The 14685-nt window shown below is 46.4% G+C and overlaps 1 protein-coding gene across 1 annotated transcript; it reads left to right on the top strand.

The window, feature by feature from the left end:
• The first annotated feature begins 203 nt into the window (after positions 1–203).
• LOC136161845 (histone-lysine N-methyltransferase PRDM9-like) lies at positions 204–13705 on the top strand. The gene is made up of 10 exons (XM_065926964.1): positions 204–279; positions 684–800; positions 1106–1213; positions 5341–5390; positions 7177–7333; positions 8162–8263; positions 8478–8749; positions 9281–9348; positions 10410–10603; positions 12273–13705. The coding sequence occupies exons 1-10, from the start codon at positions 204–206 to the stop codon at positions 13703–13705; spliced, it is 2577 nt and encodes an 858-aa protein (XP_065783036.1).
• The last annotated feature ends 980 nt before the right edge of the window (positions 13706–14685 follow it).

The following is a 14685-nucleotide window of genomic DNA, read 5'->3' as shown; positions in this document are numbered from 1 at the left end:
CAAATCTAATTCACATTAGGCTGATCTGTCATATCTAGTCAGGATTCATCCATCTCACAAACACCCTCACCCCAACTTTCCCCTCACCTTCCTGCCCTGGACACTCCACCCAAGGCAGGCAGCTCAGGCTCTGGACAGTGGTCTGGGCTATCTCAGCACCTTCTTCTTCCACAGGCACCTTGGCCTTGAGCACTTCAATGGCCATGAGGCCGAACAGGTCTCCAGAGGAGAGCGCTGAGGGAGATGCTGGGAGAACAGAGCGGAAGCCCATGGTGAGAGGTGGAGGCAGAAAAGTGGGCTCTAAGCCAGCTCTATAGGAAGGACATGGCGCTGGTCCCTGAAGCACCACAGACTGCTTGCCTTGGCAGCTGAGTGAACTTCCCTGTGACCGTACACAGGATGGCAATGCCTGGTCCTGTCTGAGATGGTGGGGTGGAGTGGGACAAAACAGGACACTAGCTTCTCAACTGCTCTGTGTCCAGAGAGAGTTAGGAAAATGCTCAGTGTTTGTTCAGTTAAGCAGGACGCAGTCGGGAAGGAAAGTCTTCATCCCTTTCTCACACACACCATACAGGAGCTTCAGGCTACTCCCCGCACAAAAGGTGGAGGAGAAGGCTCAGCTCTAAGGTCTGACTTAAATTAGTAAATCACTGATGAAATCTATTATTTCCCTTAGGCCAAAGATGCTTTCAAAGACATCTCTGTATACTTCTCCAAGGAGGAATGGGAAGAGATGGGAGAATGGGAAAAAATCCGATATAGGAATGTGAAAAGAAACTACGAAGCGCTGATTGCTATAGGTAACAGGAAGTGCTGGGTGCCTGTGAGCCTGGGAAACATGAAAGAAGTCTTCACCCTCAGTGTTCACTTGGCCTGCTCTTAGGTGGCTTCACCTGCTCACAGTTCCCTTTTGTGTGGAGACTAACCTGGAGGAAATGTTTGCAGTTCTATACCAGAGGGAGGGTGACCTGCAGTGCAGAGCTCACCTTTTGCCTTGTTCTAGATTCCCCCAGCACATCCTACTGATTCCCTGACTTTGTGACACTTTCCATTGCTTCTATGCTTTGTTTCCCCTCCTTAGAACAAATGTTTTGCTTCTTTCCAGGTTTCAGAGCCACTCGACCAACTTTCATGCATCCCCGCAGGCAGGCCATCAAGCCCCAGGGAGATGACACTGAGGATTCTGATGAAGAGTGGACACCAAGGCAGCAAGGTGAGAGGCCAGGAGGATGTGGACGTGTCTTTCTGAAACCAGCCTGGGCTTAGGTCTCAACTACATCTCAGCCAGTAGCAAGGAAAACATAATTTTCAGCATTCCCAAGTGGCTGTGGCTGAGTATTGACATTATCCTGAATGAAGATGAATGTATAGGTGTTCCAGTGTAATTCTCAAAAGTTTTATGGTTAAAATTTATCACTCTTTTAAAAAAGAATTATCTTGCTAAACATTCTTAGTGAAAGGCAGTTAAACAAACTTTTGAAATAAATTCACCAAACAGATTAGTTATTGGTTATTGTATTAAGTCTCTTCAAAGAGGAAATGATTAACATATTATGTCAAGATACATTATTTATGTATGTATATAAAACAAAACCTGTGATCATCTTAGCCTAAGGTTAAACTAATTCTTTATTTTGATTATGGGAAAGGGTTGGAGAGAACTATTTATTCTCCATGATCTTTCCCACATTTCACTGGCCAGAGATGGCATCAGGAATGAAGTACTCTTATTATAAAATAGAAGTGAGCAGCTCACTTCCTCTTCTGCTGCTCAAACAGTTTAAAAGAGTTAATCTGCCTGACTGGAGAAAACAATTTAGGTACATCTATGATTCTCCATATATGGATTTCTGTTCTCCCAGATTTTAAAAAATTACTTATTTAGTTTTGGCTGCACTGGGTCTTTGTTCCTGTGCACGGGCTTTCTCTGGTTGCGGTGAGTGTCTTCTCGTTGCAGATCACGTGCAGGCTCTGTAGTTTCTGACACACAGGCTCAGCTGCCCCGCAGAAAGTGGCATCTCCCTGGACCAGCCATCGAACCTGTGTCCTCTGCATTGGCAGGCAGATTCTCATCCACTGTGCACCAGGGATGTCCCTCTGTCCCCTTAGGTTATTAAAACTAGCGAAACGGACATGAAAACCAAACATTTGGTTGTCTGCAAAGGTTTTGACATAAGGAGAGACTCTTCATAGGGAATACATAGGCCTCGGTTCACCATACGCCTGCTCGTCTTTATTTACCTTTTTATCAGTTTCTGAGTGTATGGCACACTGCTGCTAACTATGTACACGTTAGTGTTAGTGGCCACAGTGCTAATCGCTCAGTCATGGCTGACTCTGCGTCCCCAGAGACTGGAGCCCACCAGGCTCCTCTGTCCATGGGATTCTCTAGGCAAGAATCCTGGAGTGGGTTGCCATGTCCTGCTCCAGGTGATTTCCCAAGCCAGGGATTGAGCCTGCATCTGTTGCATCTCCTGCATTGCCGGTGGATTTTTTACTGCTGAGCCACCGGGGATATATATACACATTGCTGTACAACAAATCTGTAGAAGTGTTACATCTTGCGTGACTGAAGCCCTAACCCACTGAGGAAAAATTTTCCAATCATTCCTCCTCATAGCCTTTGGCAACCACGATTATATTTTCTGTTTCCATAGATTTGATTAATTTAGATACCTCAGAGAAGTGGAATCAGGCAATCTTTGCCTTTTTTGATTGGTTCATTTCACTTAGTATAATATCATCAAGGCCCATCCATGACATAGCATGTGACAGAATTCTTTTTTAAGGCTTCAAAACATTCCGTGTGTGCATGTGGATATAATAAGTATAACATATATCTTATATATAATCTCTATCTTTTATCCCCAATGGACATTTAGATTGCTCACACATCTTGCCCATTGGGAATGATGCGGCAAGGACCATACATGTGCCCACTATTTAGTCAATATCTTGCTTTCACTTTTTTATGGAAATAAACTCTTGAGTTGGATTGCTAGACCATACAGCAGTTCTAACTTTCTGTGGAAACTCCATACTGTTTCTAGAAAGCTTGCAACATTTTACATTGCCAACAGAAGTGTATAAGGGTTCCAATTTCTCCATATCCTTACCAAACTTGCTATTGTCTTCTTATACATATTGCCCATCACAGAAGGTTTCAATTTGCATTTCCCTATTGATTAGTAATATTGAGCATCTTTTCATATGTTTGTTGGCCATTTGTGTATTTTCTCTGGAGAAATGTCTATTCAATTCCTTTTCTCACTGTTAGTCAGCTCAGACTGCCATAACAAAGCAGACTGCATTCCTTAAACCACAGAAATCTGTTTTCTTACAATCCTGGAACTTGGAAATTTGATAGCAAGGTGCCATCATGGTCCATCAGGTTCTCTTCCTGGCTTATAGGTAGCCTTCATACTGGTGTATGCTTAGTAACCCTTTATCAGATGCATATTTTACAAATATTTTCTACCATCGTGTAAGTGGCCTTTTCAAGTCTGTTCAGTGTCCTTTGCTGCACAGGGGTTTTAAGATTAATCTCATTTGTCTATTTTTACTTTGTTACTAATCCTTGTGCACTTGGTACCATATCTAAGAAATCATTGCTGAATCAGTGTCGTGAAGCTTCACCCTTGTTGTCTTCTAAGGGTCTTATCAAGTCTTGCATTTAGGTCTTTCATCCATTCTGAATTGATTTTTCTTCAAGATGTAAGATGTTCATTATTTTGCATATGGTTATTTTGTTTCCCCTGCACCATTCATTAAAGGGATTAAACTTTCCCCATTATCTTGACACCCTAGATGAAGATCATTAGACCATGTATCCAAAGAGTTTATTTCTGGCTGTCTATTCTGTTCCATTGATTGACATATCTGTCTTTATGCCAGCCAGCTTCCTCAGTGGCTCAGCAGGTGAAGAATCTGCCTTCAGTGCAGGAGACACAGGAGATGCGGGTTCAATCCATGGGTTAAGAAGATCCCCTGGAGAAGGAAATGGCAACCCTGTCCAGTATTCTTGCCTGAGAAATCCACTGGACAGAGGAGCCTGGTGGGCTACAGTCCAAAAGGTCACAGAAAGTCAAGAAGACTGAGCGGCTAAGCACACATGTTTTGCCAAATCCACACTCTTTTGGCTCCTGTACCTTTGTAGTGTGTTCTGAAATCAGAGGCCTCCAGCTTTGCTGTTCTTTCTAAGATTGCTTTGCCTGTTTGGGGTGCTCCGAGATTACGTGTTAACTGTTGGATGGATTTTCTATATCTGAAAAAAATTCCAGTGGGATTTTAATAGGAATTGCATTGAATCTTTAAATTGCTTTGGGTGGTATGAACAGCTTAATAATATTAAGCCTCCAAATCCATAAACATGAGACGCCTATCTATTTATTTCTGTCGGATTCCTTTCAGCAATATTTTGTAGTTTTCAACATATAAGTCTTTCATCTCCTTATGTTTATTCCTAATTACTTCATTCTTTTCAATGCTATTATAAATAAGATTATTTATCCAGTGACTAAGACTCCACATTCGCAGTGCAGAGAACTTGGGTTCAGTCCCTAGTCAGGGAACTAGATCACACATGCTGCAACAAAGTGCTGGCACAAACAAATAAATAAAAAGAAATATTGTTTTTTTTAATTTAACTCTTGATCGTAGATTTAAAACAATAAAAAATAAATAGGATTATTTTCTTATTTTAATTTGTGGAATGGTCATTCTTCATTCATGGAAAGATATTTGAATGTTGATTTTGTACCGTGCAACTTTCTGCGGAGGATTTTTGTGTGTGTGGATTTAAAGATTTCTCTGCACATCAAACCATGCCCCTGTGAACAGACATAATTTTACTTCTTTCTTTCCAAAAGGAAGTCTTTTGTTTCCATTTCTAACCTAAAGCTCTGGCTAGGACTTCTAATATTATGGTGAACAGAAATGCTGATAATGGGCATCCTTGGCTTTTCTTCTTGATATTTTTCACTGATGACGGTGATGTTAGAGGTTGACTTTCAATATATGACCTTTATTATATCGCAGTCACTTCCTCCTATTTCTACATTGTTGAGTACTTTTGTCATGAAAGACGAGTAAATTTATTAGATACTTTATGAACATCAGATGAGGCACAGATGAAGTTTCATATTTTTTTATAATTTTAAGAAAATTATGTGTGCTACCAGTAGAACCATGGGAGTTGATGATACAGAAACCATTCTCCATTCCTCCTTTGGTAATCATTGTCTTTGTCCCTCTCTGGCTTAGAATTACGTGTCCTTAATTAGAATACCCAGAGTTTAGAAGCATTTACCAACCAAAACACTGAATCTCATCATTCTTTAGGTAAACCTTCTTCGATGCCCTTCCGAGTGGAGCACAGTAAACACCAGAAGGTGAGTATTGCCCAAATCCTGTTGCCAAAATATCCTCCTCATGGATCTAGTCACAGGTGAGAATAGGAGAAAACACAGAGATCCTGGAAACTGCGGTCTTCCTGTCCTGAATCTTTTGCACAATGTCTGATATCACCATCTTTACAGTTAGTAAGAACAACAACAGTAGTAGGCGGTTGTGTTGTTACATTATTTTCATAATATTTCAGACTTTAAGCATTTTATGTGAATAAACTTACTTAAACCTTAAATCAGTCCTACAGTACCTAAAAGTAGGTATATAACTATCACCATTATAGATTCAAAAAAAGGGGTAAAAATATTTGATTATATGCCTGAGATCACAGTATCACTGATAGTGTAATCTAAGCCAATGCACATTCTCTAAACCCCTGACAAACTGATTAAAACTTCCATAGTTCTATGAAGCTTATTCATACATCTTTATATCATTCATCTGAGAGATGCTTTCAACCTCAGTTTTTTGTGCTTTGCTAGGGAGGGATATGCTAAGACATCTGACTAAGGGAAGCTTAAGGACATGCTGGGCAGTTTGTAGAGTGGATGGTCCAAGATGAAGAAGCTTAAGGACATGCTGGGCAGTTTGTAGAGTGGACAGTCCAAGATGAAGAAGGAGACAGGATCCCTACCTCAGAGCCTCCCACTCCAATATGAGGAAGCAACTCGCAACCCTGAGAAGCCTCAGGTTATGACTGAAAAGCAACAAATAAGAAAATAACAGAAGGACTTCACATAGATTACCTGTTTTTGAGTAGAAACTCATCATCTGGGCATCATTTCAAATGCTCATTCTTGTAGGAGGGAGTAACAACTCCTTCCTGAGCTCTAATTAGGCAACTCTCCTGTTTGTAATCATTTGTTTAGCCTGCCCCTGTGTTGTGACCTTTAAGAGCCTAGCCCACACCCATTCATTCTCAGAAGTCCAGGCCCACCTCAAAGCCCCTGAGGGCCCCATGAATGTTTTGTGAATGAGTGACTCCAATTTAAGCATTCATCTAGGAGTAGAAAGGTCAAAGGATGCTGAAGATAGAATCTGTGAGCTGCACTTGAAATATAGATGCCGTTTAGGGAATAAATTGATACCAGGGATGTATGCGCATGTTCTTACTGTATTAAATAGCACACACAACAATTTGTTGGAGGTTATTAAATTTCATGTCCACTGTAATATTAAGAATTATCCTGTATACCAATTCATGGATCAGGAAACTGAGTAGAACCAGCTGGTCATACAGCCTTGTTCAAGGAGAACTGATGAGACCAGCTACTTTAATTCCAAGCATTGTCGCTAGGACATGGCAACCTGCAGCTTTCATCTCATTTTCTTTATTGTATAAATGTGTTTCTGACGATCGTCTTTTCTCCTCTTAATCTCACTGCTTTGTCACCTTATTTTCCACATGTGTTTTGTCCCATCTGTAATTTACCATAGTTCCTCGTCCATCAAAGGGCCACTAATTAAAGAAACCCCCCGGATCTCTCTATGAGCCCTTACCCTCTTCTTTCCCTGGCTTCCAGCTATTCTCCCTGCCTTGCTGTCACTTTTATGCAGAAAGTTGAAGGGGAAGAACCTTAAGATATGAATTCTAGTTTTGATTCCCTATCCGCCTAGGTCCCTTTTTTACACTCCAGTGTTCAGACCCTCCCCCCATATCAGGTATTTCCAAGATTTGTCAAAGTATTAACTGAAGTCATGCATGTGAAAACACTTCATAAATTCTTAAAGAACTAAAGAAATGCATGTTGTCTTTTACTCACATGGAAGAGAATGTCCAGGGCAGCATTAAGTAATGAATCTGGTTTGAAGGAATTGCTGGGAGCAGCAGAATCGCTGAAGACAAGTGGCTCCAAACAGGCTCAGAAACCGGTCCCCCCTTCCAGAAAAGCAAGGACCCCTGGACAGCACCCCAGACAAAAAGTCGGTAAGAGAAAATTTGGGAAGTTCCTCTAATTAATTCCTCTAATCCCTGTAGAAAAACTAATAGGTATGGCCTAGGTGTGTGGCATGGACTTTGGGTATGCATGGGTTTAAGCTGGACTAATCTGAGACATGAAGTTAGCACTGAGGCCTTGGGAAAATCTTATACATTTTCTGATGTCCTGATTGCTATCTGTAAAGTGAAGATAAGGATACATAATTCATACAGTGCTTAAATGCCTTACATTAAATGCAAAAGTCTGACACCTACAAGGAGTTCAATAAATCCAGCTGTGATAATGGGAACCGAGCTTTGTTAGTGTTTATGCCCAGACGTCTGCTCAGTGCCTTCCATATCATGTGCCCTTACCATATATTTTCTGAGTAGAGGTGTCATTGAACTATTTCCTAAGCAAGATGGTTTGGAAATTAAACCTACTAACAGGAAGTGTAAGATGCTATCACTGAACTGGGCATCTGTGGTCAGTGGAGCTTCAGTCTCCTGAACCTGTAGTTAAAGGGAGAAGAAACAAAGTATAGAGAGGGATTTTCTGCGGGTTAAGTGGTTAAGGCTCCACGATTCCACTGCAGGAGGTGTGGGCTCCATTCCTGGTCAGGGAACTAAGATCCCACAAGCCATGCAGTCTGGCCAAGAAATTAATATTACATCATAAAAGCATAAAATTACAAAAGTAAAGTTTGAAAACTACATGTAAGAAAGTTTTAACAAAGTGTAGAGATGGACAGGTAGGAGATCTCACACTTTCTGATAAAACAGGGACTAACTCCCCAGACCCCACCAGCCTTGCTCAACTTCTGTTCTCCATCTTAGAACTCAGAGGAAAGGAGACTGGAGTGAAGAGGTACAGTCTACGAGAAAGAAAGGGCCACGTGTACCAAGAGGTCAGCGAGCCCCAGGATGACGACTACCTCTGTGAGTGACCCCGCTGGCCCACTCATGGAGAAGGGGTTACAAGCCCTTGATCCACTAACCTCACGTAACTATTTGGTCCCCCAATCATCCCCTTCCTCTATGACTTGGGGTACAAGATCGAGGCCAAATGCCATGAATTCTCCAGTTCTTTCTGAAGGTCATTGTGACCAGCAACATCACTGTACCTCCTCTCACTCCCTGTTCTCACCTCCAGATTGTGAGGAGTGTCAGAACTTCTTCATCGACAGCTGTGCTGCCCATGGGCCCCCAACCTTTGTAAAGGACTGTGCAGTGGAAAAGGGGCATGCCAATCGCTCAGTCCTCACTCTGCCCCCTGGGTTAAGCATCAGACTGTCGGGCATCCCTGACGCTGGGCTTGGAGTGTGGAACGAGGCATCCGATCTGCCACTGGGCCTGCACTTTGGCCCCTATGAGGGCCAGATCACAGACGATGAAGAGGCCGCCAACAGTGGATACGCCTGGCTGGTGAGAAGCACCCGTTTCCCTGTCCTCTGGCCTCTAACCGCTTGTATGTGGTGGGGGGTACTTCATGTCTACATGGGAGGACACAGATGGTGATAACACGGTCGGCAAAGACACAGTCAGCCCTGTGTACTGTGTGCCCTGGGCGTGAACAGAGGACTTCCATCTAAAGGTCAGAGGAGAGGTGGGACCACAGTGTACAGACACTCATGTCATCTATCTAAAGCTCAGAGGAGAGGTGGGAACACAGTGTACAGACACTTAGACCTCTCTCTAAGGTCAGAGGGGAGGTGGGAACACAATGTACAGACACACAGAAGTGACTGCTCCCTTGTGGAGCCCTTGCCTTCAATGAACCAAGAGACTCAGACTTGGAATGATGAGTAAGGAGCTCACCGTGTGGTCCGACAGGCAGTTGAATCCATGCAGGCTGAAAAGCACCAATGACTACACAGGGAAATAGCTCTTCTATTGCTTCCTACCAAAAAAAAAAAAAAAAAGAGGAAAGCTTGTAACTCTTTCTCTGACCCTCAGATCACCAAAGGGAGGAACTGCTACGAGTATGTGGATGGAAAGGACACGTCTTGGGCCAACTGGATGAGGTGAGTGCAGTGAGTCTGCAGTGTGTAGACATTGAGACGCCCTCCGTCCCACGCCCCTTTCCTTCTCAACCCGGCTCCCTCAACAGCTTTTATATCTCCTTTCCTATTTTCCCTCCATATAATGCCCTTTCATTTCAGAAAACACTAGAGAGAAGGAAATAAAAATATGGCATATGCCATCAAGATACATGTCTATAAGCTGAACAAAACTGGTGGACTTGAAAACAACTTGAGGAGTCTAGATTCACCAGGGACACTTTAACTCACTTAATGGACACTGACCACTCCCTTGATGGTTCAGTTTAGACAGTGAACATCGGTACTGAAGCAGATCACACAGGCCATGTCCTGTTGGAGAACGTACTGCAAACAGACATTAGCCAATTGATTTTAGGAGCAGTAACCTTATTTTTTCAATCTTTGAGCAACTGCACACGCCAGGATGACCTAACACAGGAGACCTTGACTCTCTCTGGGCAACAACCTCCTCAGGCTTGGTTCCAGTGAGAAGCGGGCCCTGAGGCCTCAGAAGGAATGGGGGCAGCTTGGCCCTGAGCAGCCTCTTAGGGCCTCTCCTTTCATCAGGGCAGACAGAGAGTGAACAGACTATTACTGTTCCGAGTTCCAAGCTATATCATAGCTCTCTCCAAGTTTCCGTGGGAGGGGGTGGGCAAGCTAATAGACCCTGGATCCACGTGGGGAGATGGGAGAAAGCCTCGGGAGAGAAGGCAGGCTGGGGTGAGTGCTGAGGGCTGCGTGCTAGCCAAGGAGCCCCAAGTCCTGTGGATGAAAGAGAACTTAATTCAGAGTTTAGAGGAGCTGAAGGTCACCAACCTCACGGACAGTCCAGGTGGAGATGAGTCTGGAACTGGGCTCTGGGAAATGGCTGCTTAGGTAAGGAGAGAAAAGCATGGGAATTCACATGGCCTGGTCGAAGGTGTGAACAGAAGGTCCACATGAGGGGCGGTCTCAGAGGCGGAATGCACGGAGCTGGGCATGGGCGGAGAGTGGAGAGCACTCATCCCCTGAGGTTTCTTTCCCTTTCCCGGCCTCGACCCCAGGTATGTGAACTGTGCCCGGGACGACGAGGAGCAGAACCTGGTGGCCTTCCAGTATCACGGGCAGATCTTCTACCGAACCTGCCAGGTGGTCAGGCCGGGCTGTGAGCTGCTGGTCTGGTACGGGGACGAGTATGGTCAGGACCTTGGCATCAAGCGGAACAGCAGGGGGAAGAGTGAGCTCGCGGCCGGGAGAGGTGAGTGTCTCCCCTCTTCCAGCCCCCCACCCCATCCTGGGAGCCTCGTGGTCCGATTTCGAAGCAGAGGACAATCCAGTCCAAAGTGAGTTGAGTTGCAATTAAAATGCCTCAGAATTTGATTCTTTTCATATGACTGTTAGGAGAAATTTTATATTGAAAATGTTAGTTCTAATTTTTAATATTTCATGCAAAAAAATGTGCAACATCACCTTCTGCTAAAAGGCTGAGAAGCAAAAAGCAACATTTCTAGCACCTACCAGCTCTCTCCCATTTGCCTGTTTCTCCCTCATTTCTTCCCATTTCTAAGCGACACGTGTACAGTGATGCGCATTCAGTCACTGTTCCAGTCTGTTGTCATGTGAGTTCACGCTCTGTGCCAGACGGGGCTCCACGCACCGAAACAAACAGAACCACTGCCCTAGGGCAGCAGGGGCTTCACACCAGACAGGGGCTGGTGCTCTGAGGAAAACCAGCGCAGGGAACGTGCCTCGGGTCAGCGTGAGCAGTAGGTGGGGTATGGTGCAGGACGGTGCGGCAGGGCCTCTGCAGAGACAACACCTGCGGGGAAGGATTCCAGGCAGGGGAGCAGCCAGTGCCTCAGCCCCAGGGCCGGGAAGAGAGGCCAGGCCAGGGGTCGCGGGAGGAAGCACAGAGGCAGAGGATGGGGGCTGGACGGGACACGGAAGACTCAGGGCCTGTGTCCACGTGCAGGCCCCAGGGGTCCTCCTGGGTGACACAGAACAACCGCAGGCTTTCAGCTGCAAGCAGCACGTTCTCTGTGCTAAGACGATGCTTTGGTTCACTTTTGGGAAGAGACAGCAGCGGGGAGTCCCCTCAGAGGTCAGTTCATTGCCCGACATGAGGGGAGAGTGGGCTGTCTGAAGATGCTTGGGAGTGAGGGTGTGAAGAGTCTGGCTGGACATGCATTTTAAACAGGGATTCCTAGTGCATGTTAAGTGGATTAAGCCTGAATGAAATAAATGAGGTATGAGTACTGGTGAGGTTGAGAAGGGATATGCCTTTATTTTATGATTTATGGGAAACTGAAAGAAGAGCAATTTGTGAACCAGTTTGGGCAGCAGGAGCCAGACCTGTAGCCAGTCGGACCTGGGCCGCTCGGTCTCGTCCAGGCTCAAACCCACTTCCTGCAGAGATTGGCACAAAGGCTGCTCTTTGAACAAGGAGCCACAAAGTCAGATTTAGCCACACCTGCTCTAACCACCCCCTGTGCTGCCTCCCATATGCAGAGAGCTCCAGGCCAGGCACCCCTAACTTAATAGACCCTATCCCCTCACAGGGAGCCACTCAGGACATTTCACCTAAGTCACCAAGTCTTATCCCTCAGTAGGGTGAATACCTGGGGCCACTGTGACGTGACTTTTCAGACACTTACACGCAGGGAAAGTCCCTGCAGATCCATCTCTATCAGGACAGACGCTGCCTTGTTGCAGCTGGAAGGTCCCTATCTGGGTGGTATGTAGAAAAGGCCCTTGACACCCGCTTCCTGGATTTCTGTAGATGTAGAGAATAACAGTGGAATGGAAAAGTGGACTGTAAAGACACTTGATGGGACAGAAATCGTGCACTGTCAACACTTAGATGATGAGTGGGGAGGGCCTGATCACGGCAAACCAGCTACCTGACCAAAAGCTTCCTCTTTCAGCAGAACCGAAGCCCAAGATCCACCGATGTGCCTCCTGCTCTCTGGCCTTTTCCAGCCAGAAATTCCTCAGCCGACACATCCAACGCAGTCACCCCTCTCAGACCCTCCTGAGACCATCTGAAAGAGACCTCCTCCAACCAGAGGATCCCTGCCCAGGCAGTCAAAATCAGCGATATTCAGATCCACACAGCCCGAGCGACAAACCTGAGGGTCAGGAGGCCAAGGACAGGCCCCAACAATTGCTGAAAAGCGTAAGGCTGAAGAGGATCTCAAGGGCCTCTTCCTACTCACCCGGAGGACAAATGGGGGCTTCTGGGGTGCATGAGAGAATGAAAGACGAACCCAGCACAAGCCAGAAACTGAATCCAGAGGACACAGGCACATTGCTCACGGGGGCAGGGGTCTCAGGGATTATGAGGGTCACGTACGGAGAGTGTGGGCAAGGCTCCAAGGACAGGTCAAGTCTCAGCACACACGAGAGGACACACACAGGGGAGAAGCCCTATGCTTGCGGGGAGTGTGGGAGAAGCTTCCATCGGAAGTCCCATCTCATCAGACACCAGAGGACACACACGGGGGAGAAACCCTATGTTTGCGGGGAGTGTGGGAGAAGCTTCCGTCATAAGCCAGTCCTCGTCAGACACCAGAGGACACACACAGGAGAGAAGCCCTATGCTTGCGGGGAGTGTGGGCGAAGCTTCCATCAGAAGTCCCATCTCATCACACACCAGAGGACACACACGGGGGAGAAACCCTATGTTTGCAGGGAGTGTGAGCGAAGGTTCAGTCACAAGTCCGCCCTCATTAGACACCAGAGGACACACACAGGGGAGAAGCCCTATGTTTGCAGGGACTGTGGGCGAAGTTTCCGTCACAAGTCCGTCCTCATTAGACACCAGAGGACACACACAGGGGAGAAGCCCCATGTTTGCAGGGAGTGTGGGCGAAGGTTCAGTCAGAAGTCAGCCCTCATCAGACACCAGAGGACACACACAGGAGAGAAGCCCTGTGTTTGCGGGGAGTGTGGGCGAAGGTTCAGTCAGAAGTCAAACCTCATCTCACACAAGAGGACACACACAGGGGAGAAGCCCTATGCTTGCGGGGAGTGTGGGCGAAGCTTCCATCAGAAGTCCCATCTCATCACACACCAGAAGACACACACGGGGGAGAAACCCTATGTTTGCAGGGAGTGTGAGCGAAGGTTCAGTCACAAGTCCGCCCTCATTAGACACCAGAGGACACACACAGGGGAGAAGCCCCATGTTTGCAGGGAGTGTGGGCGAAGCTTCAGCCAGAAGTCAAATCTCATCTCACACAAGAGGACACACACAGGGGAGAAGCCCTATGTTTGCGGGGAGTGTGGGCGAAGCTTCAGTCGGAAGGCCCTCCTCATCACCCACCAGAGGACACACACAGGGGAGAAGCCCTATGTTTGAAGGGAGTGTGAGTGAGTCATGACCAACAAACCACACCTTAGCCACAGGAGGATTTCTGCAGCCACCCCATGCCTCAGCTCTAAGGGCGCCTCAGAGGAGGCCTGTGACCCGTTACTGTCCCCACGAGTATGAGGAGAGAATTCCCAGGTGGTCCAGGGATCAAAACTCCAATGCAGAGACCCACGTTCAATACTTGCTTGGGGAACTAGCTCCCACATGCTGCAACTAAGACACAGCACAGCCGAATAAATAAGTATATAATAAATATTTTAAAGAAAGAGTATGATAAGCACAGAATTACTTGTTAAATAGACCTTCCACTTTCATGACATGAGAGGAGGTAGATAAACAGCAGAGGGTTTCTCAAGTGTTTTGGAGATGTTCATGCCAATTGTCTTCGTGGTTTTTTAGGTCTCCTTTTCTAATAAATTTTCTCTCCAAACAAATCTGAATCCCAGACTATGTATTCATTCCCCGTTATTACTGACAGCAGTGGGGTCCAGTTAGCTTAACCCCTGGGAAGGCATAATTCTGGAGCCAACTCAGTTAGGTCACTGGACAGTCAGTCCTGGGTCCAGGGAGAGGAATGCAGAGTGGAGTCAGACTCACCAGGGAAGGGAATTCCCTGGCCTCCTGGGAAGTGTGGCCTCTCCTCCTTATAGACCCCGGCTCTCCTTTGGCCTCTCCTGGTGGCCCTCTGCTTCCCTCTGACTTCTGTGGCCGCAAAGGTGAAGGCCACATGCGCGTGTGTGTGTGTGCGCGCGCCTGACTCAGCATGGGCCGTCTGGTCTCTGCCGCTCCCTCGGGGTCATCACAGCATCTGGACTCCAGATTCGACCACAGGGGTCCAGTTCTCAGCCCTGCCCCCTGCAGCTGTGTGAGCTGGGGCAAGATGCTCAACCTCTCTTTGTCTGTATTCTCATCTGTCTTACGGGGTGGGAGCACCAGCATTTTGGTGTGATGCGTAAGCACAGGCGGAA

The sequence above is a fragment of the Muntiacus reevesi genome, chromosome 2, assembly GCF_963930625.1.
Source record: "Muntiacus reevesi chromosome 2, mMunRee1.1, whole genome shotgun sequence".
Lineage (NCBI taxonomy): Eukaryota > Metazoa > Chordata > Mammalia > Artiodactyla > Cervidae > Muntiacus > Muntiacus reevesi.
The sequence above is the reverse complement of the archived record's forward strand: the minus strand, read 5'-3'. Positions and strand labels throughout refer to the sequence as shown.

Coding starts and splice junctions, on each gene's coding strand:
- LOC136161845 (XM_065926964.1), top strand. CDS start 204: ATGAGGCCGAACAGGTCTCCAGAGGAGAGCGCTGAGGGAGATGCTGGG. Junction 280..683: donor GCGGAAGCCCATGGTGAGAG/GTGGAGGCAGAA, acceptor CTTAGGCCAAAG/ATGCTTTCAAAGACATCTCT. Junction 5,391..7,176: donor AGCACAGTAAACACCAGAAG/GTGAGTATTGCC, acceptor CTCACATGGAAG/AGAATGTCCAGGGCAGCATT.